At 45.8% G+C, this 26981-nt stretch overlaps 1 protein-coding gene across 1 annotated transcript; it reads right to left on the bottom strand.

Annotated features, from left to right (window-relative positions):
• Window positions 1–1604: 1604 nt before the first annotated feature.
• Window positions 1605–22374, bottom strand: SMIM1 (small integral membrane protein 1 (Vel blood group)). Its single transcript, XM_063943578.1, has 4 exons — window positions 22157–22374; window positions 19829–19873; window positions 7596–7717; window positions 1605–6716 (listed from the first exon to the last, which is right to left on the bottom strand). Exons 3-4 carry the CDS (start codon window positions 7700–7702, stop codon window positions 6584–6586), a joined length of 240 nt encoding a protein of 79 aa, XP_063799648.1. The 5' UTR covers window positions 7703–7717; window positions 19829–19873; window positions 22157–22374; the 3' UTR covers window positions 1605–6583.
• Between the last annotated feature and the right edge of the window lie 4607 nt (window positions 22375–26981).

Raw genomic sequence — 26981 nt, 5'->3', positions numbered from 1 at the left:
CCCAATTGCCAGGATATTATTCAAAAAATCACTGGTATCACGAAGATAACTGGGTATTTGGGGAATAAGTTCCTGTAAGAAACTATCAACAAATATTGCAAGCGGCTGTAATAGAGAACCCCTGGCAGAGATGATTGGTCTGCCAGGGGGGTCCACCAAAGATTTGTGGACCTTAGGCAGAGTATATATCAATGGACATATTGGAAAATCCACTTTCAGATATAAAGCAATCTGTTCAGTAAGCCAACCATTATGTGTAGCCATATCAATAACATTATCCACCCGTCTCTTAATTCCTGGCATGGGATTCATAGTACATTTGACATAGGTAGTCACATCCGACAACTGCCGCCTAATCTCCCTATCATAGTCTACTGCATTTTGTAGTACAATAGCCCCGCCCTTATCTGCGGGGCGAATGACGATAGAATCATTATCTCTTAAGGATTTAAGGGCCTGTCTCTGATGGTAATTCAAATTGTCATATACCCTCCTGTCATTAGGGGTCCTACAGTCTTGTTCTGTCATCCTTAAAAATGTACGTATACTAGCATTCGTAGTCTGAGGATCGAAGAGACTTGGTTTCAAAAACTGAGTACCAGCCTGTTCAAATCTTCCTGTTTCATCTTTATCCATAAAGAAATCACGTAACCTCAATTTCCTACCGAATTTGAAATGGTCAACAGCAAAATTAAATTCGTCATGTCGGGAAGAGGGCACAAAGCTCAACCCTAGGGCCAAAAGGGAGCTTTCTGATCTAGAAAGAATATGATCAGATAAATTAAATATACATCCCTCATCTACTTCTTCCGACCTCTTCCGCCTGAATCCCCCCCTCCGCGGGTGTGGTCTGCGTAATTTCCAGGGTTGCCTGCCCTTCTCCTTCTCTGGCCTAAAAAACCACTCGGGGGGGAGTGGAACACCAGGTTCAGAGTCCGAGGCTGACTGTGACGTGGAGGAATCAGCTCCAGGTCTAGCCCTGTTCCTCTGCGGTCGGTATGTTCTCTGTCTCCTACCACTATTTGAACCGCCTGATAGCCACCTATAAACATTATGAGTTGCATAATCATTTGTTACAGTCTGCAGCTTCTTACGTTTAAAGGAGACCAACCAATATATATATATATAAAGGGACTTGAAATAGCGTAAAAAAGGAGACCAAACTCCTAACAGCAAGTTGCTGTTAGGAGTTTGGTCTCCTTTTTTACGCTATTTCAAGTCCCTTTGAGTGCCGCCATTGATATCATATACATCACACGTGAGTCTCTCTCACACTCACACTCACACTCTCTCTCTCTCTCTCTCTCTCTCTCTCTCTCTCTCTCTCTCTCTCTCTCTCTCTCTCTCTCTCTCTCTCTCTCTATATATATATATATATATATATATATATATATATATATAAATATGTGTGTGTGCATTTGGTATCACTGCGAATCCCACGCAAGCCTCACAATTTATAAATGGAACGTATTGCATACTGTACTGTAATCATTTAATTCAATTTGATACTTTAGTTTTAAAGTGATCACTAAGATTGTCCAGTAGGTGGCAGTGTAGATTTTAGAACAGCAAAGCACATTATTGTTTCAGTGAAAACCAACCAACAAAGTAATTGTCATTTTATTATTATTACAAGTTATATAGCGCACACATATTCCGCAGCGCTTTGCAGAGAATATTTGGCCATTCACATCAGTCCCTGCCCAAGTGGAGCTTACAATCTATATTCCCTACCACATTTACATGCACACACACTGACACTAGGGTTAATGTTGTTGGGAGCCAATTAACCTACCAGTATATTTTTGGATTGTGGGAGGAAACCGGAGTACCCGGAGGAAATCCACACAAGTACGGGGAGAATATACAAACTCCACACAGTTGGGGCCATGGTGTGAATGGAACCCATGACCTCAGTGCTGTGAGGCAGTAATGCTAACCATTACACCATCCGTACTGCCTACTGTTCATTTTTAATTATGTGTATTTAAACTACCTGTTATTTTCCTGGGGATGCGGTTAAGATAACTGCTGTCGGAATACTGATGCCAGAATCCGGACACCAGTCAGAATGCCGGCTTTGGACCTTGTTCCTGGCTGTTAGGCAAAAACATATTCTGCTATATGCGTTTTATCACTATAATGGATTTGGTAACTTAAAGGGAATCTTTGTAGTGCAAGGAAGGCATGGAAAATTTGGTCAGTGCTGGGACCCTTACATCTCTGTACAGGAAGTCTTAGGAACAAACTTCTTAAATATTTGAACAGGAAATCCTCAGAAAACGTCTGTTTTCACATAATTCCCACAAAAATGAGTTATCTCTAGAATGCATGAAGGGGTGCGCATGCGGAGCTTGTACACTAGCGTTGATGGGCCTGAACCCAGACATATAGGAAAAGTATAATCTACTGTATTACTTTTGTATTTCGGCATCACATTGACGTGCTCCCTGTTTTGTAACACATTCCTCCAATAATTTATTATCTTATAAGATATCATTAAGTGCTTAACCAAATTTTTTTTGGGGTATATAACCATGTTTGTATTGGCCCACAGGGGCACAGTGGAAGTCTCCGGTGAGTGCCTCCCCTCCTCTAATGTCAAGTTCCAAACCAGGGCCCTCATTCCGAGTTGTTCGCTCGCTAGTTGCTTTTAGCAGCATTGCACACGCTAAGCCGCCGCCTACTGGGAGTGAATCTTAGCTTATCAAAATTGCAAACAGAAATTTATTTGCAGTTTGCAGACTTACTCTTCCAGTGCGATCAGTTCAGTGCTTGTCGTTCCTGGTTTGACGTCACAAACACACCCAGCGTTCGCCCAGACACTCCCCCGTTTCTTCAGACACTCCCGCGTTTTTCCCAGAAACGGTAGCGTTTTTTCACACACACCCATAAAGCGGCCAGTTTCCGCCCAGAAACACCCACTTCCTGTCAATCACATTACGATCACCAGAACGAAGAAAAATCCTTGTAATGCCGTGAGTAAAATACCTAACTGCATAGCAAATTTACTTGGCGCAGTCGCACTGCGGACATTACGCATGCGCATTAGCGACTAATCGCTCCGTTGCGAGAAAAAAATAACGAGCGAACAACTCGGAATGACCCCCCCCATGTACTTAAATTATCCATGGTTACTCTTATATATCTTGTTTGACAGAAGGAGACTAAGAAGGTAATCAGAAGTGCAAAGGCACAAGCTGAGGAGAAAATGGCCCAGTCAGTGGGTAAAGGAGGCAAAACTTTATATAAGGTATATAAGCGAAAGGAGAAAACCAAAAGGCGGACTAATAAAACTAAAGACAGACTGGGAGTCTTGTTGAGGGAGACAATGTGATAGATCATCTTAATAATTATTTTTGCTCAGTATTCACTACTGAAAGAGAGGGGAAGGGGCCATAGTAAAGTTGCAGGGATATTCAGGAAAATTAAACAAGTACATTTACAGAGGTGAAGGTCTTAACAGAACTCTCAAAGCTGAAAGTGGACAAATCTATGGGGCCAGATGGGATACATCCAAGGATACTAAAAGAGCTTAAAGAGGTGCTGGTAGCACCATTAACAGAATTGTTCAACCAGTCATTAGCTACAGGAGTAATTCCAGAGGACTGGAAAAGAACAAACATAGTCCCACTGCACAAAAGTGGGAGCAAGAAAAAGGCAAACTACTACAGACCAGTGAGTCTTACATCAGTAGTAGGAATTGATGGAAACACTCTTAAAAGAGAGTTGTAGATTATCTCACATCCAGCAATTTACAGGATCCCAAACAGTATGGATTCACTGGGGGGAGATCATGTCAAACAAACCTTATTGACATTTTTTGACTTTGTGACTAAAGTGATGGAAAAAGGTGGAGCCGTGGATATAGCTTATATAGATTTTAGTAAGGCTTTTGACACTGTTCCACATCAGACTGCTAAATAACCTCGAAAGTTTGGGATTGGATACTAAGATTGTTGATTGGATAAGATCTTGGTTGCAGGATAGAAAACAGAGAGTTGTAGTAAATGGAGTGCATTCACAGGAGGGAAATGTTACCAGTGGAGTACGCCAGGGATCTGTACTTGGACCAGTGCTTTTTAATATCTTTATTGGTGACATTGCAATTGGCATTAAAGGGAAAGTATGCCTTTTTGCAGATGACACAAAGGTATGCAACAGGGTAGACACACCAGGTGGGGGTAAAACAAATGATTGAGCATCTAGGTAGACTAGAGGAATAGTCAAGAGTGTGGCAATTACAGTTTAATGCCAAAAAATGCAAAATCTTGCACTTGGGTCTCAAAAATCCAAAGGCTAAATACAGTATACAGAAACTACTGAGGAGGAAAGGGATCTAGGGGTCATTATTTCAAGTGACTTGAAGGCAGGTAAGCAATGTAACAAAGCAATAAGGAAGGCTAGTCAGATGCTTGGCTGCATTGGGAGAGGAATCAGCAGCAGAAAGAGTGAAGTAATAATGCCACTGTATAGGTCATTGATACGGTCTCATCTTGAATACTGTGTTCAATTCTGGAGGCCAGGGGTTAAAGTGAGAGGGAACGAGGTGGAACTGTAATTGCAGGGGCAACTAGTTCCACCACCTCCACAGCCTTGCACAGTAATTCCAATAGAAAATTTCCACCCTGACACCCACGTCAATAGATGATACTCTGGTACTGGCAGCTTCATGGTCCTCCTCCACCAGTGGCTCATCCCTCCTGATTCTCATGCATGCTGTGTCTGTCAGATGTCGTTCATTCCCTCCTCAGGTCCCAGCAGCTTCTTTTCCTAGCACTGCATATGCCATGTCATGCCATCACTGCCACTGAAGTGAAGAGCCATGAAGAGGAGCAGGCTCTTTGCATGCTGAAGACAAGGTAAGGGGGCTGGAGGGGCACAGAGAGGCAGGGGAAGCTGCCGGAGGGATGTAAGGCATGGAGCTGCTGGAGGGACACAGGCGGTGAGCTGCTGGAGTGACAGAGGCTGAGATGAGTATAAGGGGCACTACTGTGAGCATTATGAGTACACGTGGCACTTCTATTGGCATTATGTGGAAGGGGCTCTACTGTGGGCTTTATGTGCATAAGCGGCATTATGTGTTAGGGGCACTACTACTGTGGGAATGATGTATAAGGGGCACTACTGTGTGGAATAGCATGTATAATCGGTACCACTATGCAGCGTAATGTGAATAAAGGGCACTACTGAGTGACCTAACTTGAATAAGGGTCATTACTGTGTGTTGTAATGTGAATAAGTGGCACTACATGCAGTGTAATTGGAATAACATTGTGCTACTGTGTGGCGTAATTTGCATTTGGGGTACTATTGCGTGACCACGTCCCTTCCTTGTGAGACCACAATCCCTTTATAAAGAATGGGGGGTGGGGCACAAATTTGCAGGGAATGCCGAAAACCCTAGCATTGGCCCTAGCTCCGCCTAAAGGGGGGTGGGGGCCAGGGGTAGGTAGTGGGCAAAAAATGAGTTCCACCACCTTTCCAGAACCACTTTAAGCTCTGCTGGAGGCCATATCTTCAAAAGGATATTAATACATTAGAGAACAAAAAAGGGCAACTAAAATGGTGCATGGCCTACATCACAAAACATACCCAGAAAGACTAACAAATCTCAATATGTATAGTTTGGAGCAGAAAAGGGAAAGGGGGGACATGATAGAGACATTCAAATAAATCAAGGGTTTTAACAAAGTCCAGGAGGGAAAAATTCTTCAAAAGTAGAGAAGCAAAAGGACACAAGATCATGCACTAAAACTGTAGGGAGGGAGGAAGGTTCAGGGGAAATATGAGGAAAAATTACTTCACAGAAAGTGTAGTGGACAAGCCTGCTATCGGTGGTAGATGTCAAGACAGTAGAGCAATTTAAACATACATGTGATAGACATAAGGATATCCTTACAAAGATATAAGGATCTAATAAGGTGTGAGATAAACAATATGGTAAAAAAAAGGGGCAGATTAGATGGGCCAAGTGTTTCTTATCTGCCGTCAAATTCTATGTTTCTGTTTGTATGCAATTGTGGCTTCCAAGTGGTCCTCCTCCGCAACCCCCATTGCTCCCCCTACACACCAATCCAAACTCTGACCCGCCACCAATCCCGCTGCAACATCAAATGGTCTTGTTTTATTCAGTGTTGGTGAGACAAACTAGAGAGCGATGGAGCAGACCCCATGGTATTGGGAAGGGAGAGGAACATATTGCTAAAAGCAGGTGACAATACAGCTTTAGGCTTAGCATGAAATATTGCTGCTTGACAACTAACGTCTAACTTATGCATAAAGTGCTACCATAAACACATAATGGGAGGGTATCACATTTACAATCATGTCAACAATAGTGCTTCAGTATGGATAATAGGAGTCCTAGTCAAGTGACTTTATTAAGTAAAATAGTCCAAATATATTTACATAAAACATGTCTGTGGCTTGCATAAGATAATACCTCAGCTGAGCTATGAATACCCTAACAACTTTACATCTCATAAATTCTTGGTGCAGGGTAAGGTGTCACCTCACATCTTTACACTGGGGGGCGCCATTCCCGGCATATGGAGCAAAGATCCTGTGTCTTCCTGATTGTTTATATTTTTTTGCATTTGTGAACGTAGTAACCGGTGACATAGCCAATGATGAATATAATCCAAAACAAGGCAAGTCCTCCCACCACTTTCATAGCGATGCCAATCTTCCCGGTACACAGTACGTTGTAGACTCTGGAACAACAGATTACACTTCATGTAACGTATTCTGCTGCTAGGAAAGAACACAGTTGTTGCAAAATATGAGACCTGAGGTAAAATCTGAATCCGAGCTCTCTGTATTAAGGTGCATACACACGGAGCTATTTTGACTATGAGCCATTTACCTTGAACTCGCAGTAGGCGATTTTGACTAAGTGTGCAAGCGATTTTGGCTATGGGCGATTTTGACTAACTCATTTAAATAGAGTGATGCTTTTACTTTTCCAGCGGCATAGTGAAAAATGCCTGCACAGTCTATTTTTCCCAGCGATAGCGACCTGGCGGGAACGTGCATCGTTATTGCTTGCTTTGTGTACACGGAGCGATATGCACTAACTTTTTTAGCGATTTTGACTATATAGTCAAAATCGCTGAGCCATATCGCTCCGTGTGTACACACCTTAACAGCAAATAAATTCAATATTGCTTGGTGACACATATGGCAGCCAGTAGATGGCGTCCAAACAGAGCTACTCAATTGTAGTTCCGTTCGGGTATAATGGCTGCCAGCATATTGCTATCGGGCATCACAGTGGTTTTAAGGCCACATATAATCTGGGTCAATTTTTCTGATTTTTATAGCCTCTAAAGCAGAGGTTCTCAAACTCAGTCCTCAGGACCCCACACAGTGCATGTTTTGCAGGTAACCCAGCAGGTGCACAGGTGTATTAATTACTCTCTGACACATTTTAAAAGGTCCACAGGTGAAGCTAATTATTTCACTTGTGATTCTGTGAGGAGACCTGCAAAACATGCACTGTGTGGGGTCCTGAGGACCGAGTTTGAGAACCTGTGCTCTAAAGTGTTACCCTGATACAGGTAAAGTATTGCCCATAATAGTGCCATCCTTACCTCCGCCATGTTGGTGTTTCTGTGGTAGACATGTTCACGCTAATTTCTTCTTGGTTTCTATCATTCCATCGACTATACTGAACGCCGGGTGTCTCCTGTGGCTGCATCCTCTGGAGGTCAAACTGTTATATAAAAGCAACATAAGACGCCTCGTAAGTGACATGAGGTAAAACAGATCTTACATACAATAATTGGTCTCTAAGGGGTCTATTCATTATTGGGGCCGCATGGCTCCCTGGTAATTAAGGGGTCTGTTTACTAAGCCTTGGATGGAGATAAAGTCGCTGTAGCTAAAGTACCAGCCAATCGGCTCCTAGCTGCCATGTCGCAGGCTGTGTTTGAAAAATGACAGTTAGGAGCCGATTGGCTGGTACTTTAGGGGAAATTCAGATTTGATCGCAGCAGCAAATTTTTTAGCAGTTGGGCAGAACCATGGCCCTCATTCCGAGTTGATCGCTTGCTGCCATTTTTCGCTGCGCAGCGACCAGGTTACTACTGCGCATGCGTATGCAGACGCACGTCCGGGTACAAACAGCATCGTGGCTGTGCAATGCTTCTAGCGACGAATCCATTCGCACAACTGATCGCTAGGAGATTGACAGGAAGTGGGCGTTTATGGGTGTCAACAGACCGTTTTCTGGGAGTGGTAGGGAAAACGCAGGCGTGTCCAGGCATTTGCAGGCCTGGTGTCTGACGTCAATACCGGGACCGGACAGGCTGAAGTGATCGCAAGGGCTGAGTAAGTCCAGAGCTACTCAGAAATTGAAGAAAACGTTTTCGGCCCGCTCGGCTGCACAACATTCGCACACTTGCAAAGCGAAAATACACTCCCCCGTGGGCGGCGACTATACGTTTGCACGGCTGCAAAAAGTAGCTAGCGAGCGATCAACTCAGAATGAGGGCCCATGTGCAGTGCAGGTGGGGCAGATATAACATGTGCAGAGAGAGTTAGATTTGGGTGGGTTATATTGTCTCTGTGCAGGGTAAATACTGGCTGCTTTATTTTTACACTGCAATTTAGATTTCAGTTTGAACACACCACACCCAAATCCAACTCTCTCTGCACATGTTATATCTGCCCCACCTGCAGTGCTCATGGTTTTGCCCAACTGCTAACAAATTTGCTGATGCGATCAACTCTGAATTAGGCCCTTTATCTCCAGCGACTTTTATCTCCATCCAAGGCTTAGTAAATAGACTTCTTAGTATTCAACTCGACGTGAATTGCGGCAGCTGATAAGTAAATAACAGAGCAATTTAATATTGCTTATGTGCGGGGACAGCAGCTCAGAAAAGCAGCTTTCTCCGCCATCACTGTCACTGCTAAAGAAGTACCAGTGATACTTACCGATGACGGCTCTGCTGACAGCCAGAGGTTGTACTGTGCAGTGGAAGCAGTAGGAAGGAGTGGGGCTCCAAAAACCAGCGCCATCTGAAAATGGCAATTTTCCCAAGCAAACTCCCTCGAACTTTCAGTATTTAAAGGTTTCTGAATACTTACGTTAGCCCGTCATGTGACGTATGCGCAGTCAGCAGGATTGACACCGTTAGGTATCACTGCTACTTCTAATAATTTAGATAACATGGCTTATTATGTCATATATCATTTCATCATATACTGAACGACATAAACATATACTATGAAGTGTTAGAAACATAACTGATATCTAAATGTGGTACAGTGCAACCTTATATTTCACCTTTGCTTTTATGCAAATGCATACAGTATATCAGTGGCGGTTTTTACCTATGTGCTTCAGCCCTGGTAAAATCTGCCATGTCAGCTCACTGTCAGTGAAGCCAGATGCAGTCCGTGAGACTGCACTGGCTTCACTGTGACTGGCAGTGGCTTCCTAGCTGTCGGTTATAGACACTACAGGCAGTCCCATTAGGAGGTGTTTCCTCCCTCCGGGACTGCCAGACCAGGCTGCAATAGGCAGAGAGCAACTCCCTGCCTTGTCAACTAATGGTCGACATGTGGAAAGGTCGACATAACAAAAGGTAGTAGGAACGGTCGACATGGTCCAGAGGTCGACACGTGGAAAGGTCGACATGACAGAAGGTCGACACAAAAAGGTCGACAAAACATTTGAAAGGTTTTTTGGGTCATTTTCGCCGTCAGCACCAAGGGGAACCCCAGTTAGTGTACCGTTTCGCTCGCCATGCTGCGGGCAAGGTACCTCGCTCCACTACCGCTGCGCTCAGCACAGGTTACTATTCCCAATCGTAGTCCAAGTGGATGGTAAAGTATGAAAAAGTTGATTAAAAAAAAAAAAACAAAAAGGTGCACCGACCATATGTGTGTCGATCATTTGAACCTGTTGACCTTTTGCACCTGTCGACCATAAGTACTATCGACCTTTACATTAACCATGTCACCCTTTTGACTATGTCGACCTAATGCATGTCGGCCAATAGTGGTTGATTTAATGACTCTCGACATCATGGGTGACCTATAGCGCGGGTACCACGTTTTACCGTATGCTAAGATAGTTAGCCCCAAGAAACTGGGTGAGCGGGGGGGGGGGGGGAGGGGGAGGGGGAGGGTGAATTGTATCGAACCATATCAGTGATTTAAAATGCTGGTATGCTGCCGAATACAGGGGGAGATGATCGCAACACATCGTAACAGTGATACTGATCGTAGGGCATACGTGCCTACTCTCCCTGAACGGCAGAGAAGCTCCCAAAAAGTGGCTTCTGGCCCCCCGGAATAATGGGCAAGTCTCCCGCCTTAAGCTGCAGAGTAAAGTGGGCGGTCCAGGTGGCTGATGACGCGATCCTTGCTGAATTGCGCTCTTAGCCACGCCCCCTGCTGTATAATGCTGGTAATCTCGGTATTGTATAGTGGGAAGGGGTGGCTAAGATGACGTGGTCGCAGTCACCAGTCAGCCATACCTCCTCCTTTGTATTACAACGCCTTCACCCTGCCCCCTGTGATGCATCACACCTCCGCACAGATAGCCAGATTAAGGTGGGGGCGCAGGGCATACTGTACCCCGGGCCCCCCTTTATCAGGGGCCCCCCAGCCAGAGCACACTGACATCGCTAGCTTTCCCTCTTATGCAGCAGCAGAACCAGACAGGCAGAATGTGTAAGTAGTACAGAGGCTACCGCTACTCTTGCATGCGACAAGATAAATTATAGATTTTATTTTTCTATGTATACATTAAGCTTGTTTGAGTTGTCTTTGTTCCACTACAAGAAAATGTTATAAAATAGTTGTCTTTCAACTATGTGGCAATGTATTATTAAACTATTAGTTTAAATCTAATATACACTGTTAGGTTAAATTTAATATACACAATCCATACATCCCAACATGACCCATTCCAGGAGGGACAAAATGCTCTCTAACTGGACTTCCCTCTTAAGTTATGATTGCAATCACCTGAGTTGAAACACTTCCTTATCAATTAAATAGTTCAACACAGGTGACACCATTCATATATTATGAGGGAAGTCCAGGTAGAGAGCATTTTGTCCCTCCTGGAATAGGTCATGTGGGAGGTATGCACAATCTAATATACATCCCCCCTCCCCCCCTTCCCTGTCTTAAGTGCCCCCGGCACCCCCAAGGCTTAATCCGTCCCTGTCCGCACCTCCCTTTTAGGCAGGGGTAAAGATCTGCTCTAGCCTCACTGCGACCAATTGCTCTAGTGCAAGTTATAAAATGAGAGCAATGACCTGATTGGTTACTACACTGTTCGAGAACATCTGTATCATTTGGAAATTGATGTAAATTATCTGCTGCATAAGTATAGACATTACCCTGAGCCACTTCATCCTATGAGACATTTGTCAGCTCCTGTGGCATAGGCGCCATTATTTTAAAATGATTTCTATGGAAACTTTGCAGCAGAGCCTATCCATCCTATCCCAGCGCGTCACACGCGGTACAATCTAGATGGACCTCCTCCGTGTATTCCATCCCCACTGACAGATTGTAGAGTGTTACACATGTCTCAGCCACGCCGGTATAAGGGATGTGGTGATATAGGGGGTAATTCCAAGTTGATCGCAGCAGGATTTTTGTTAGCAATTGGGCAAAACCATGTGCACTGCAGGGGAGGCAGATTTAACATGTGCAGAGAGAGTTAGATTTGGGTGTGGTGTGTTCAATCTGCAATCTAATTTGCAGTGTAAAAATAAAGCAGCCAGTATTTACCCTGCACAGAAATAAAATAACCCTCCCAAATCTAACTCTTTCTGCACATGTTATATCTGCCTCCCCTGCAGTGCACATGGTTTTGCCCAATTGCTATCAAAAATCCTGCTGCGATCAACTTGGAATTACCCCCATAGTGCTAAGATTGTAACAGGGCGTATGCAGTACGGGGAAGAACATTCCAGGAACGTCGGATTAAATAATATATTGCTGGATCCTTCACCGGACAGAATGCCAAGAGCAGAATTCATGAGGAGTGATCAGCCGCCTCTGAGCTTACACTTCTGCTCGTCGTGTTCCCAATACAGATGAAATAGGGTTTAGTGTAGTGCAATAAACAGCACCCCACAAAAATAGGAGATATGTATAGTATGGATTATCCATTTCATCGTGACTCAGGAATTTGTCTTATTTTTCTTGGGAGCTTTGCTAATATTGGGGGTCATTCCGAGTTGATCGTAGCTGTGCTAAATTTAGCACAGCTACGATCATCTTCCTTGACATGCGTGGGGACGCCCAGCACAGGACTAGACCGCCCCACATGTTAGCGCCGCCCCCTTCCTGCACAAATACAAAAGCATCGCACAGCGGCGATGCTTTTGTTTTTCTGGAGTAACCGGGCCAGCGCAGCTCCTGCGGCTGGCCGGGAGTTGTTCTTCACTGCCGCTGGCCGCAGCGGCTGCGTGAGACGTCACGCAGCCGCCGCGGTCCGGCCACGTCTGCGTTGGCCAGACCGTGCCCCCTAAACGGCGGCTTAACGCCGCCGTTCAGCCCCCTCCCGCCCACCAACCGTCTCTGTCTCAGAGTCCATCGCTAGGCAACGACGACTGCCATGCGCCGGAGCACTGCGGCGCCGGCGCATGCGCAGTTCCGACCCGATCGCTGCGCTGCGACAAACTGCAGCAAGCGATCGGGGTGGAATGACCCCCATTATCCATTTTTACACAACTGACCCTTATCAGATCCAGGGTAGACTACAGTAGCCTTTTACTTACTGGTCACACTCATTTATATCTTTCACCGTTACCATCATAGGCAGCGCCTGTACATAGTGTCCAGTTATTGCTGGACAATAGTTGATGCTTTGGCAATTAATGCTAGTGGAGCGCTGCAGTAACTGTCCTGGACTGGCGCTCCGGAACCTCTGACCCTTGCCATAATTGCCTGTGTGCCTCAGAATGATAGGGGGAATTCTAGACTACAATATGTTTGTTAATATGAGTTGCTCAGCCCCAGTCAGCCTCCCAGATGTGCTTTTAATTAAATAGTGGTCTTCAACAACTGCTTTCGGCACTGGGACCCCACTACAGTCCTCTGTTGGCTATGTTGCCAATAGATAGACAGTCCAGTACAAATTACGCAGTTACTGTTTGTACCTTCTGTGGCATCATTAACCCAGAGAGCATATATAGTGTGTGGCAGGCAGGGACAGCATGATTCAACATGAGGTTGGAGCAGCAGCAACAGGTCTGATGGAATCCAGTCCCGGTTTTGGCTGAGTCTGCTGTAAGCCACAACTGGACTAATTACTACCAGTTGTCTGCTACCTTTTAAAATGTATTTGTTCAGTAGGTCATTGCTCCTGATGCCAGCAAGTGGCCAGGCGATAGGTTGGGGGTCTGGGGTTACGTTAGGAGCCATTGGAATCTGTACTGCTTGTGTTTGTCAGAACTTGGAATGTTGTGCTGCTGTGTTAAGACTGCCTGTAAAACCTGACCTGCAAAACCTACATGAAATTGGCTAACCTGCCTGAGGTGGAAATAAAGTGAGTTGGACTGTATTCTTTCAATGTTGTTCTGTCACAATATATATATTTAATCAAAACGCAAACTTCTTGACAGGTCTGGATTTAAGGAAATGTTACACAGCTGGGGTCTAGAGCAGATAAAATATAGCGAAGGATCCTTGTTTCGTTCTATCATAGTCTACTTTTTGAGGTGTGTCGGCCAGAATACAGAATAATCCATGATCATTTTGAATGTATTTTATACAGACGAGGAATAGTAGAGTAGGGTGGAAAAAAGGTGGGAGTCTGGTTTTGCGGTGCCACTTAGAATACACAGAAGGCCAAGGTGCTTGCATTGTGAATTACATACAATCATAGTGGCGAGGCAGCATTCTCAAGCTGCACCCTGGTCTGCAGCCAGACAGTGAATGGCTGTCCGCATGCTGATTGGTAGATGACTTAGAGCTATCCACAAATCAGAGCGCTGACAGCCATTCACTGTATGGAAGCATGTGGAGAGACGGCTCAGAACCGCAGAAGGGGTAAATTGCTTTTTTAATTTATTCCTGTGGAAGGCTGGGTAGGAGCCCCAGTCCATTGCTCTGCCTAGGGCCTACAATGCTGTTAAGACGGCCCTGAGTTTTATATCTTAGTTGTATACTTATATCTTGCATGACTTATTTATAGATTACAAAGCTTCTATAATTACATACAACATTTCCTCCTCCTGGTTTCCTCTCCTGTATTAAATCGGCAGAAACGCCCATGGCCTTTGTTTCAGTCTCTGTAGCATATGATCAGGCTTTGAGCTGCTCCTATACTGTACAACATAAATAAACACTCAAGCACATGAGAAAGGAATAAAAAGTGTCAGCTTCGTCAGACGAGGTGAAAACTGTGGTTATGAACAGTGAGAATATTAATAGCACCTTGACTTCCGGGAATAGTTATAGGTTCCTGTTATGTCCCACATAGTAAGGATAGGTCTGAAATGCATTAATATCAAGATGATATCTCCTCATTTCACATAGGTTATTATGGCATTTTGGGGACATGGTGTCAGACATTTGGCACATACATTGGTTGCTGTGCACAAACACATAACTCCCAACCGTACCAATTTTAGCAGGGCAGTCTCGCTATTGGAGGACTGCTCAGCTGTCCCACCCGTGGGCCACAGTGTCGTGTGGGAGGTTGGGGGCACCCTGCTGCTGAAGGTGTATGGATGCCCAGCAGCTACCGGAGTGCTGGGCTCACCCCCGACGTGAATTGAAAAATGAGGGTGTGACAGGCGGTCACGTCCCCAAAACATCATCATTCGGGGTATTGCGTGGCCTAGAGGGACAGAGGGCCGACCATGCCCCCTTTTCAGCCGTGTGTGTCTTCAGCATGCGGAGGGGTCTCGATCGACAAATATAAGATGTTGGGATGTATGGAAACACAGTTTGCAAGTGCGGAGTTCTGATAGCTAAAGTTTATGGGCAGCCAGATCTGCGTTCATCTCCGCACATGCTGGGGGCCGCACAGCACAGCACAGCATGTGTGAGGCCACCTCTGATCTGTCCGCAATCTAATTGCGTAGGCATTGGATTTAAGGTTGACCGCTGGGAGCGCAGCTGCCATCTTTTTTTGGGGGAGTGGCTACATGTGACATCATGTAGCAGTCCTGAAAACTCTCTCTGAACGCCCCCATTCACCCGGCACCCCCCCCCCCAATCCACACCGCCACCCCAGGAACGCCCGCCGCTGTCAATTACATTGTGTATTGCAGTGACTCTGTACACAGACACCGTGGGACACATGCAGTGACTCTGTACACAGACACCGTGGGACACATGCAGTGGACTCTGTACACAGACACCGTGGAGCACATGCAGTGACTCCGAACACAGACACCGTGGGACACATGCAGTGACTCTGAACACAGACACCGTGGGACACATGCAGTGACTCTGTGCACAGACACCGTGGGGCACATCCAGTGACTCTGTACACAAACACCGTGGGACACATGCAGTGACTCTGAACACAGACACCGCGGGACACATGCAGTGGACTCTGTACACAGACACCGTGGAGCACATGCAGTGACTCTGTACACAGACACCGTGGGACACATGCAGTGACTCTGTAAACAGACACTGTGGGACACATGCAGTGACTCTGTACACAGACACCGTGGGACACAAACACTGTGTGACTTTGTAGCAATTTAGGCACATGAGCAGTTGCAAAAAAACGCTAATATACATGAACATCAGCACTGCAGGCGAATAAGCCCATTAGTGCAGTGAAATAATAGCCAAGGGATAGGCATGCGCGTGGTCTGGAATGTAGCAGGGTTATGATACACAATAGGCGCAGGCGTCCCACGGTTTTAGTATGCAGAGTAGAGATGTGCGGCGGGCAATTTTCGTGTTTTGGTTCTGGTTCCATGCTCGTGTTTTGGATCTGGATTGGTTTTGCCAAAACCACCCTTTCGTGTTTTGGTTTTGGTTTTGGATCTGGATGATTTTTGAAAAATACATAAAAACAGCTAAAATCACATAATGTGGGGGTAATTTTGATACTACGGTATTATAAACCTCAATAACATTAATTTCCAGTCTATTCTGAACACCTCACACCTCAATATTGTTTTTAGGCCAAAAGGTTGCACCGAGGTGGCTGTATGACTAAGCTAAGTGGCACAAACACCTGGCCCATCTAGGAGTGGAACTGCAGTGTCAGACAGGTTGGCACTTAAAAAAACTAGGCCCCAAACAGCACATCATGCAAAGAAGAAAAAGAAGTGCAATGAGGTAGCTCTATGACTAAGCTAAGCGACACAAGTGTACGGCACAAACAACATGGGACGTGCTGGAATTTGCCCAGATGTAATGCACGCACAATATTGGTGGCGTTGTCCGATATCACAAATCCCCAGGAGAGTCTAATTTGGGTAAGCCATTCTGCGATGATGTCCCTCAGTTTCCGTAAGAGGTTGTCAGCTGTGTGCCTCTTACAGAAAGCGGTGATACACAGCGTAGCGTGCCTAGGAACGAGTTGGCGTTTGTGAGATGCTGCTACTGGTGCCGCTGCTGTTGTTGCTGCGGGAGGCAATACATCTACTCAGTGTGCTATCACAGTCATATAGTCCTTAGTCTGCCCTGTTCAACTTGTCCACATGTCTGTGGTTAAGTGGACATTGGGTACAACTGCATTTTTTAGGACACTGAGGACACTTTTTCTGACGTCAGTGTACATTCTCGGTATCGCCTGCCTAGTGAAGTGGAACCTAGATGGGATTTGGTACCGGGGACACACTACCTCAAGCAATTCTCTAAGTCCCACTGAACTAATGGCGGACACCGGACGCACGTCTAACACCAACATAGCTGTCAAGGCCTGAGTTATCCGCTTTGCAACAGGATGACTGCTGTGATATTTCATCTTCCTCACAAAGGACTGTTGGACAGTCAATTGCTTACTGGAAGTAGTACAAGTGGTCTTCCGACTTCCCCTCTGGGATGACAATCGACTCCCAGCAGCAACAACAACAGCGGCAGCAGCAGTAGGTGTACCACTCAAGGATCCTCCAGAAGAATCCCGGTTAAGAGAGGACTCCTCAGTCTTGCCAGTGACATGGCCTGCAGGACTACTGACGTTCCTGACTGAGGAGGAAGTTGATGTTGAGGGAGTTGGTGGTGTGGTTTGCAGGAGCTTGGGTACAGGAGGAAGAAGGGATTTAGGTGTCAGAGGACTGCTTACACTCTTACCCACAGTTTCACAATTTGACACTGACTTCTGATGAATGCGCTGCAGGTGACGTATAAGGGAGGATGTTCCTAGGTGGTTAACGTCCTTTCTCCTACTTATTACAGATTGACAGAGGCAACACACGGCTTGACACTTGTTGTCCAGATTTGTGGAGAAATAATTCCACACCGAATAGGTGGCTTTTTTGGTAGTTTGCCCAGGTATCACAATGGGATTATTCATCCCACGGACAACAGGTGTCTCCCCCGGTGCCTGATTTAAACAAACCACATCACCATCAGAATCCTCACCGTCAACTTCCTCCTCAGCACCAGGAACACCCATATCCTCATCCTCGGATACTTCAACAGTGACATCTTCAATTTGAATAGCAGAAACTGGACTGTGGGTGCTCCTTCCAGCACTTGCAGAGGGCGTGCAAATGGTGGTAGGAGCCACCTCTTCCCGTCCAGTGTTGGGAAGGTCAGGCATCGCAACCACCGACACACTTGGACTCTCCTTGGGGATTTGTGATACCATCTTAGAACGCACAGTTCTTTGCTGTACTTTTGCCAGCTTAACTCTTATCATTTTTCTAGCGGGAGGATGAGGGCTTCCATCGTCATGTGAAGCTGAACCACTAGTCATGAACGTAGGCCAGGGCCTTAGCCGTTCCTTGCCACTCTGTGTCGTAAATGGCAAGTTTACATTTCTCCTCAGACCATTAAAATTTATTTTTTTGGGTCATTTTACTGAATTTTTGCTTTTTGGATTTGACATGCCCTCTACTATGACATTGGGCATTGGCCTTGGCAGACGACGTTGATGGCATTTCATCGTCTATGTCATGACTAGTGGTAGCAGCTTCAGCACGAGGTGGAAGTGGATCTTGATCTTTCCCTATTTTAACCTCCACATTTTTGTTCTCCATTTTTTAATGTGTGGAGGACACCACCACTGCGACTGGTCATTGGACGGACTGAGGCAGCTTAGACTCTACACTGGACTGAGCAGCACAAGACAGCACTATAATCGCCCCCCACACACACACTTTCCCGCCCGCACAGGCACTGATGACAAAGACACGTCCTCTCACTACACTCTTCAAGACTGGAGTGAAAATGGCGGCAACGCGCGGCTCCTTATATGGAATTCAAATCCAGCGAGAATCCGACAGCGGGATGATGATGTTTTGCCTCGTCCTGGTTTCCCAGTCAGGCGGGTAAACCCGACCTGGGCTCAGATCCGGGCTCATGGCGTGAAGTTTGGTAGGGTTCGGTTCTCTGAGAACCGAACCCGCTCATCTCTAATGCAGAGTTGCAGGATCGAATGAAGCGCATGGTCTCAGGACTTGAAATGTATTGGGACGTTCCTGGGTGGTGACTGGGAGGCTGCTATATAGATGCATGGAGGAACACTGGGGCAGATGTATTAACCTGGAGAAGGCATAAGGAAGTGATAAACCAGTGATATGTGCAAGGTGTAAAGGCAGCAGCCAATCAGATCCTAACTGTTAATTTACATATTGGAGCTGATTGGCTGGTGCCTTTATCACCTTGCACATATCACTGGTTTATCACTTCCTTATGCCTTCTCCAGGTTAATACATATCATATGCCACTATCTTTTGGGCAATGTTATGAGAATATCACAGGCAGTTTCCTATAACTGCTTGCAAACTCTGGGGCAGATGTATTAACCTGGAGAAGGCATAAGGAAGTGATAAACCAGTGATATGTGCAAGGTGATAAACGCACCAGCCAATCAGCTCCAATATGTACATAAACAGTTAGGATCTGATTGGCTGGTGTGTTTATCACCTTGCACATTTCACTGGTTTTTCACTTCCTTATGCCTTCTCCAGGTTAATACATCTGCCCCTCTGATGCTTAATAACCACCCTAATCTTAATTTCAGTTTAAATCCAAAGATGCCCTGTATTTATGTGCTACATGCAATAGCAGCCACTACTTTCCTAGCATGCATAAAATATGTGCACCCCTTGCATTGCAACATGGTTTGTTCCAATAGCAAATTTCTCCCTTTTTGTATTTGCCCGGTGCTCTGAACTAGGCCTAATGTGATCTGTCAGTATAGGCTTGTGAGCAAATTTGAGTGAATGAAGCCAAATTTACCCATCTGACCATTACCACAGGTCTTATACTGAACTGTGTTCACCTACACTGAAGTGATTATGACGTGGGGTTGCGTAGCACAGGAAACGTTATATAGGGTGCAAGAAAATGGATTCTAACATGGATTGTACGCAGGAAGACTTTACAAATATATCTGTGGTTGAAGCGTCCTGCCGGGGAGTGTGGGAAACATTCCTGAGGCAGGAACAGAAAGACTCCAAGCCGACTACAGGAAACATTTCTACCACAGGCGACACTAATACACCTCACATTCACTGTGTTTTATCAGTCTGACATCAGCAAATAACTAGTAGGGGTGCATTATGGGCACGTATGCTATACTATATATAAGGGTGTACCGTGCAGATGTTCCTTACACTTACAGATTCATTGAAACATGATTTGTCCAAAGTTTTGCCTAAACCTGTGTGTGCGCTATTTTATAAATCACCAGATTCATTCTTACCTTGAATATACATTTTATTGTGGTGTTTTCATTTTTATCAGCATCCTGAAGATACCAAATACAAACAGAATTATTCTCCTTACATCGCTTAATTACAAGTTTCCAGTAAATGTAGCATGAAGGTGGAAATCTCTTGATAGATAACAATATACCCTTAGGTTAGAGATGGCCATCGATGGTGACACCAGGGTTTTTACATCAAAGGCAGTAAATCAGGCCTAGCCAACCTGTGGCTCTCCAGCTGTTGTAAAACTACAAGTTCCATCATGCCTTGCCACAGTTTTGCTATTAGGGAATGCTAAAACTATGGCAGGGCATGCTTGGACGTGTAGATTCACAACAGCTGGGCCAATCAGGGAAGGGGGCTGCAGCAGCTAAGTGGCACCAAGTTACCGTAAGTGCCATGTGTGATATGTCTTGTCGGTTAGGTCCTGCCTACTAAATGTCATGATAGTCACTTAAGTTAAGGACGCCCACATCCCTCTCCGTTTTTGTGGATTTCCTGCATCAAGATGAAAACCAGGTAAGCAAAACACTGATGACCTTTGAAGGCAGTTTACTGTACACTTGCTAAATCCACGTGTATCCAGTTGGGCGTGGCTATGTTGTCTCCACCCCAGTCCCTAATAGGCTTTTCCTTCAATGGCTCTGCCAACAATGATCGATGTGTTTTAAACATCGATGGGAAACCATTGATGGTTCAGTCATCAATGGGTTAACTCAACGCATGGGCAGACTGCAGCTGCCATTAGATATTGGTATTCCATCATGACGTAGACAGCATCCTTCCATCAGTTGCAAAGTTAATTACTATCACCATAAAACCATCGATGGTTGCTAACCCTAGTCCCAATAACATAGCTTGGACATTTAGGCCTGCATTGTAAGTCAGAGTTGCTTGTATTTAATTTCAGAACCTGCGACACTAAGTTCCTCCACCCAGCTTATGCTGCCTTTGGACACAATACTCTTGGCCAAGAGGCAGCAATAATATAATTTCTAAAAACATTTCAATGGAACTGATAAATGTAAAGCAGATGAACAGAGAGCGGAGTCATATAACTCCTGGGTGGAATTGATGGTCACGGTTCAGAAGTAAGGCCCTATAAGCGAGGGACACCTTGAGATCTGTCCAACTGACTGTCAGTGGTTCCCGCCAATATCCCGGTGAGCCAGTCGGATTCTGGATCTATCAGGAGTTGGTACTTAAGGTGGAATAACAAAGCATGGGGCCATTCACCATAATGAATAGCGGAACATTATGTACAGGTATATGCTGCCAAAGGTACTTGCCTTCCTTGCAAGCCTAGGCACTCTATACCCCCCATGTACGCCACAATTCTGCCTGATGTAATAAGAATACAGCTATTTTTTTTATAAATGTCAGAATAAAGACCCCACTGAAATACCACCTACAGATGTACGACTAGGACTAATGAATCCAGCATTAAAACATTTAACACTTTGGGGTTGATGTAGTATGGAACATACTGTACGCCTACAGTATTTTCCAAGCATACCTTGCATGAATTTGCACTACGCAAGCCCCAGAAATGAGTGTTTGAGCGACTTCAGTCAACCTGAGTAGGCCTAAACCTGACCGCAGTCTGGGCAGCCGATGACGCCATTCGCGTTGAATCGCATCATGACCTCGCCTCTCCGCTTCACAATGCTGGCAAATCAAAGCACTGTATAGTGGGGGTGGTGTCCCCAATTACGCAATTACATCATCACACCCAACGGCCCACCCCAGTCCCCACCTAGCTGAGCCAACCTGGCTGCCCCCTTCTGGAGGAGGCAGACAGGAAGTTGGCAAGTATAACCTAAGAGCTAGAATGGGCTTTAATGGGCAATTCTCATGAAGGCAAAGTTAAGTGATGAATGTGCATACTAATGCGTGCTATGCAGAGATGTATATCATTGAAAAAACACCTGTTAGGAGGCGTATCTTTTGCTCACGGGGCAGCACCAGTACTCACCGATGAGAACTAGTAGTAGTAAAGTAGACACAGACACCTACAGCTCGGCACATAGATAATATATGAAATCTTTCCATGAACGCTTCTTTTGAGCAACATACTGTACTGTACGCCCAATTTACTTCTAACATTATATCAGCCCCTTAGATTTCCATCATAAACTTTATACAACTAATAACAATTACAGCCACCCATGTCTATGTTTCAGTGTCAGTGTTGATCAGAGCGTTGCCCATTAAATGGACTTTCTCCTGTTACTTGCTTATTAAAGCGTAACTTCTTCCTGGAGCGGGTGGCATTTCTCCACATTCCACAGTGCATGCAGCAGAGAAGACACAGAATAATTTACCTCCCAAACTCAGGGCGGATAACTGGATCTCTCTGGTCGCAGTCAGCAGGGATGGGGAGTGATGGGAAAGTTTTACAATGAGCTTCAGAAAAACAAAATCCCAGCACATCTGACAGAATTTCATGGACTCCTCAGCTGACTGTGTGTAGTTCCTTTCTTTCTGGCAGAATCCCAAATCCTTCCTTTGAGAGGAGAGGGGGGAAAATTAGACCTCAGCGCCTAAACCAATAGTGAACCTGCCAGCTGCATTCGCAGAAGTTGTGTAAGAATGGGAAAATATTCAGACAGTATATGGGAGGGCACCAGATGGATTAACTATTCTGTTAGTTCTGTAACTGGGAAGTTACAGTATGACATTGATGTTATGTAATGATACTGTAGGTGCTACTTAACTCTTAAAGGAAAAGTTTTATCAAACTGTTCTGTTAGTTTTCCGTAGTTGTAATTAAATATTTTTTTTTTCGATCTCCCCTCGTCATATTATGGATCCCAGGGGGCAAATGGGATGGGCTTGAAATGTTTGGATTAGGATTAGTAGGACGATGAGGCTTCCCATGGTACAGCAATTTGCAGCAGAAGACACTAATGTGTTTAGTGACAGAATAGGAATTCCCTTAGGGCCAGATTTATCAAGCCTTGGAGAGTGATAAATAGCACGGTTATAAAGTACCAACCAACCAGCTACTAACTGCCATGTTACATGCTGTGTTTCTAAAATGACAATTAGGAGCTGATTGGTTGGTTCTTTATCACCGTGCTATTTATCACTCTCCAAGGCTTGATAAATCTTAGCTCATTACAGCGAACAGTAGCTTTTGGAATGAGTTTAGCTATTCACCTCTGTACTAATGTATTACTAATGTCAGGACATTTCTAGAAGTTGTGCGTTACTATTACTAATAACTCGGTTTAAGAATGTTCTAAAGAGAACTCTTAAGAAGTCGGGAATTAATCATTAGATGTTAAATCATTAATTATCAAATGTTCATCATTATTCTTCCAGCCAGGTACACATACCCTGTTACCTATGATCGCTGCAGTCTCTATTTAAAATGAACAGCTTAATATTTTCTAGATGATAGTAGCAAAGTGCACATAACAAATGCCTTGTGTGCTTTATGTTCAAAACAGCCCATTATGTTACAGGTTCTCTTCCCAACCTCTGTCACCCTGGGGGGGTATCAAACCCTAGAGGTTAGGATGTATCAAGTATCACATATACTTTTTGGTACCCACTATCGCCGGTGAATGCAGTAGCGGATCTTGCCACGGGCAAGCAGGAATTTTGCCCGGGGCGCCGCCTTCCGGAGGGCGCCGCACCATGGCAAAATCCGCCACTGTGCCCCTCGCAGTGCCCGGGTGCCCCCCGCTGTGATCATCGCGCACCGCACAGCATTGTGGCACAGACGCTAGGGGTCATAATTGACCTCTAGCGTCTATGCATCCGAGGAGAGGAGCGGCGCCGGCGGAGGTCTGGAATCAGGAGCGGGGATGTAAGTATACTTTTTTTTTCTTTTCTTTCAGCGGCGCTACAAATGGGGGCGTAACTGACCACGCCCCCGTATTAAGCCATGCCCCTAACAGGGTTTGGGGTTTTTTATTTGCCCGGGGCGCCACAAGGTCAAGAACCGGCCCTGGGTGAATGCTTACCTTCCAGGACAGTTCTCTTACAATAAAGGGGGTAATTCAGACCTGATCGTAGCAGGAACTTTGTTAGCAGTTGGGCAAAACCATGTGTACTGCAGGTGTGGTAGATGTAACATGTGCAGAGAGAGTTAGATTTGGGTGTGGTGTGTTCAAACTGAAATCTAAATTGCAGTGTAAAAATAAAGCAGCCAGTATTTACCCTGCACAGAAACAATATAACCCACCCAAATATAACTCTCTCTGCACATGTTACATCTGCCCCCCCTGCAGTGCACATGGTTTTGCCCAACTGCTAACAAATTTGCTGCTGCGATCAGGTCTGAATTATCCCCCATAGACATGTCCCGGTGAGGTAGTAAGCCAGAAGACGGCAAGTCACCGCTGGGTCACCAGGTACAATATGTCGGCATTCTAACATGCTGACATTTCATCACTGTCTAAAATCAGAAATGCTGACTAAACAGAACGGAAATATGCTAATGCTGCAGCAGGAAAAAAGCCGGCCACTGCTGGCATCGCAGATCTGAATGCTGCGGCCGAAGATGCAGCATCACATCACCATCGCATCCATCGGTCACGGTATCAGTCATATGAGTGAGTCTAATGCCACTTAGAATGGTCGCCCCTGTGCCATAGCGGAGGCTAGTAAGTCTGCATCGGAAGATGAGACCCTGGCCTCGCCACTCACAGAAAATTGGGGAGACATGACCCATTTTTTGGAAACACTGGCTGTTGCTGGCCATTCCCCGTCCCCAAATGGCCCGCAGCCTGTCAATCAGTGAGCACCCAATCTGCACTCGCACAGTACAGTAAACATCTCTGAATCATGCCCTTAGTTCTGTGATCCCACATAGGCAACTCCAGCCCTCTCAATAGGAAAATAATCACTTGATAAAACCAGACTTGTTTACTCTCCTGGAACGTCAGTGAGGCTCCTGAATTATGGGTGACGCCCCCTGCTGCCCAGAAGAGTATTCAAGTCTCCCGGCAGCGTCTGTCCGGCGCCGCACACTTACTGTGACACATCCCCATCGGAATAGTCACACCCTCTTACCACCCAGAAACGCCCATGCAAACACCACTTTTCTGCATCCAAATTCCCTCTGTGCCCCCCGGCGGTAATCATCGGGGCAGATACTGAGAGGCACGTGCAGTATGAAAACCATCGCACAACTGTGCAAATATTGGCATAGTGTCCGCCTCTGGACCAGGCCCAGAATGTGAAATGAGAGTTCTGTGTGGGATATTGTGAACTGGGGGCACTACAGAGAGTTTAGACTTTTTAATAACATCACCATTATATCATATTGATCATTTCATCGTTAGGTTAGTTGCACTGGGGCCCCCACAAAACTTATTCCAGCCCTGATCGCCCAACGCCAATACTCACCATCGCTCCAGGCCATTCCTCAACATCGCTCCACGCCATCCCTCACCATCTCTCTACCGCATTGCTCACCATCGTCCCACGCCATTCCTCACCATCGTTCAACGACATTACTCCCCAGACTGCTACCCTGCTCTTACATGGACGCCTGCTCTCAGGTCAGAGGGTCTGTATGTTCATAAATACTGTGACAAGAACACTGGGATAGTGTTTGAGGGCAGGTATATTTGTCCCAGGTTCTTGTCTTACATGTTTTAGAAAATGTTAACTTCTAGGAAAAATGCTTTTTGTTTTGTCTGAACCTTTTCAGTTTGCTGTAAAAGCTGGGTAAAGGCTCTGAGAGAGAGATAAGGCGAGTTCTAGACATTGGGCCCAGTTCGGGTCTTTGGCCTCACAGAGGGCTAATCAGGGTTTCAGCTGTGTAAGAGTGATATAGTGCTTCTAACCTGATTAGTATGGGCAGACTGCCTGGGAAGGCTGCAGGATCTGTGTGTGAGAGACACGCTTTCTGATGCAAGTAAGCTATACAGTATGTACTGAAGAACTCTTTGTTTTGTTTAGTGACAGTTAGGAACATCTTATGTTTAGTTAGTGCCGGACAGGCAAGGTATTTTTATTTTGGGGTTTGTTTTATTTTCTGTTTCAATAAAACTGGCCGGGGTCAGTTGTACCAGAAACTGGACTTGTGTTGTTCCTCAGCTGCTGCGTGCTGCCATATTCCCCAGGAAAAGGCACCTTGCACCCCTACAGTGTTACAACTTGGTGGAGAATGCGAGCAGGCCGTTCTGCGCATAAGTGAAAGCAGCAGCTTTGTGAGGCCTGCAGAAAACGGTGGTTTATGCAGATACAGCCCAGTGTGAAGTTACTGAGACTCACCCCTGAGGGTTTGATATATGTCCTGGGTGAAAGCAGCTGCAAAGCCGCCTGAAAAATCTGTTGACATGGAGGATCTGCTTAAAGCCTTGCTGCAAGCTACAGCGGCTCAGCAGGAGGCCAACCGACAGCAGCAGGTGGCAATGGAGGAAAATTGGAGACTACAGCAGGAGGCCAACAGACAGCAGCAGGTGGCAATGGAGGAAAATAAGAGACAACAGCAGGCAGTTGTTGATGAACTTTACAGGCAACAGCGTCAGGATAGAGAGGCCTTAGCAGAAGTGGTGCAGAGACTTGCAGCTCGGGTTGGAGATGTGGCCGTCAGTGCTCCAACCAGCTCTAGTTCTATACGAGCCAGTCACTTCCTGCAGAAAATGACAGAGGCTGATGATGTGGAGGCCTATCTGACCACGTTTGAAAGGACTGCCGAGCGTGAGAACTGGCCGAAAGCACAGTGGGCCAGTCTGCTGGCACCTTTCCTGTCAGGTGAGCCCCAAAAAGCTTACTTTGATTTAAGCCCTGCTGAGGCTCGGGACTATGATAAACTAAAGACTGAGATCCTGACCCGCCTGGGAGTCACGCTGTCAGTACGAGCACAACGGGTGCACCGTTGGCTGTACGCCATGGAGAAGCCTCCGCGCTCCCAGATGCACGACCTTATTCAGCTAACAAAAAAATGGCTGCAGCCAGAGACATTAACTGGTCCCCAGATGGTGGAAAGAGTCGTCATGGACCGCTACTTGAGATCTTTGCCCATGGTCCTGCGCAAGTGGGTGAGCCATGGAAACCCGGGTACTGCTGACCAATTAGTGGACATGGTAGAGAGGTATTTGGCAGCAGAGGAACTACTGATGACCACCCAGCAACCCATAGATCCTCGACAGCGCCCTTCAGTAAAGACTGGTAAGACTGTTCCGT

This window comes from Pseudophryne corroboree, chromosome 10 (assembly GCF_028390025.1).
Source record: "Pseudophryne corroboree isolate aPseCor3 chromosome 10, aPseCor3.hap2, whole genome shotgun sequence".
In the NCBI taxonomy this organism is placed as follows: Eukaryota; Metazoa; Chordata; class Amphibia; order Anura; family Myobatrachidae; genus Pseudophryne; species Pseudophryne corroboree.
The sequence above is the reverse complement of the archived record's forward strand: the minus strand, read 5'-3'. Positions and strand labels throughout refer to the sequence as shown.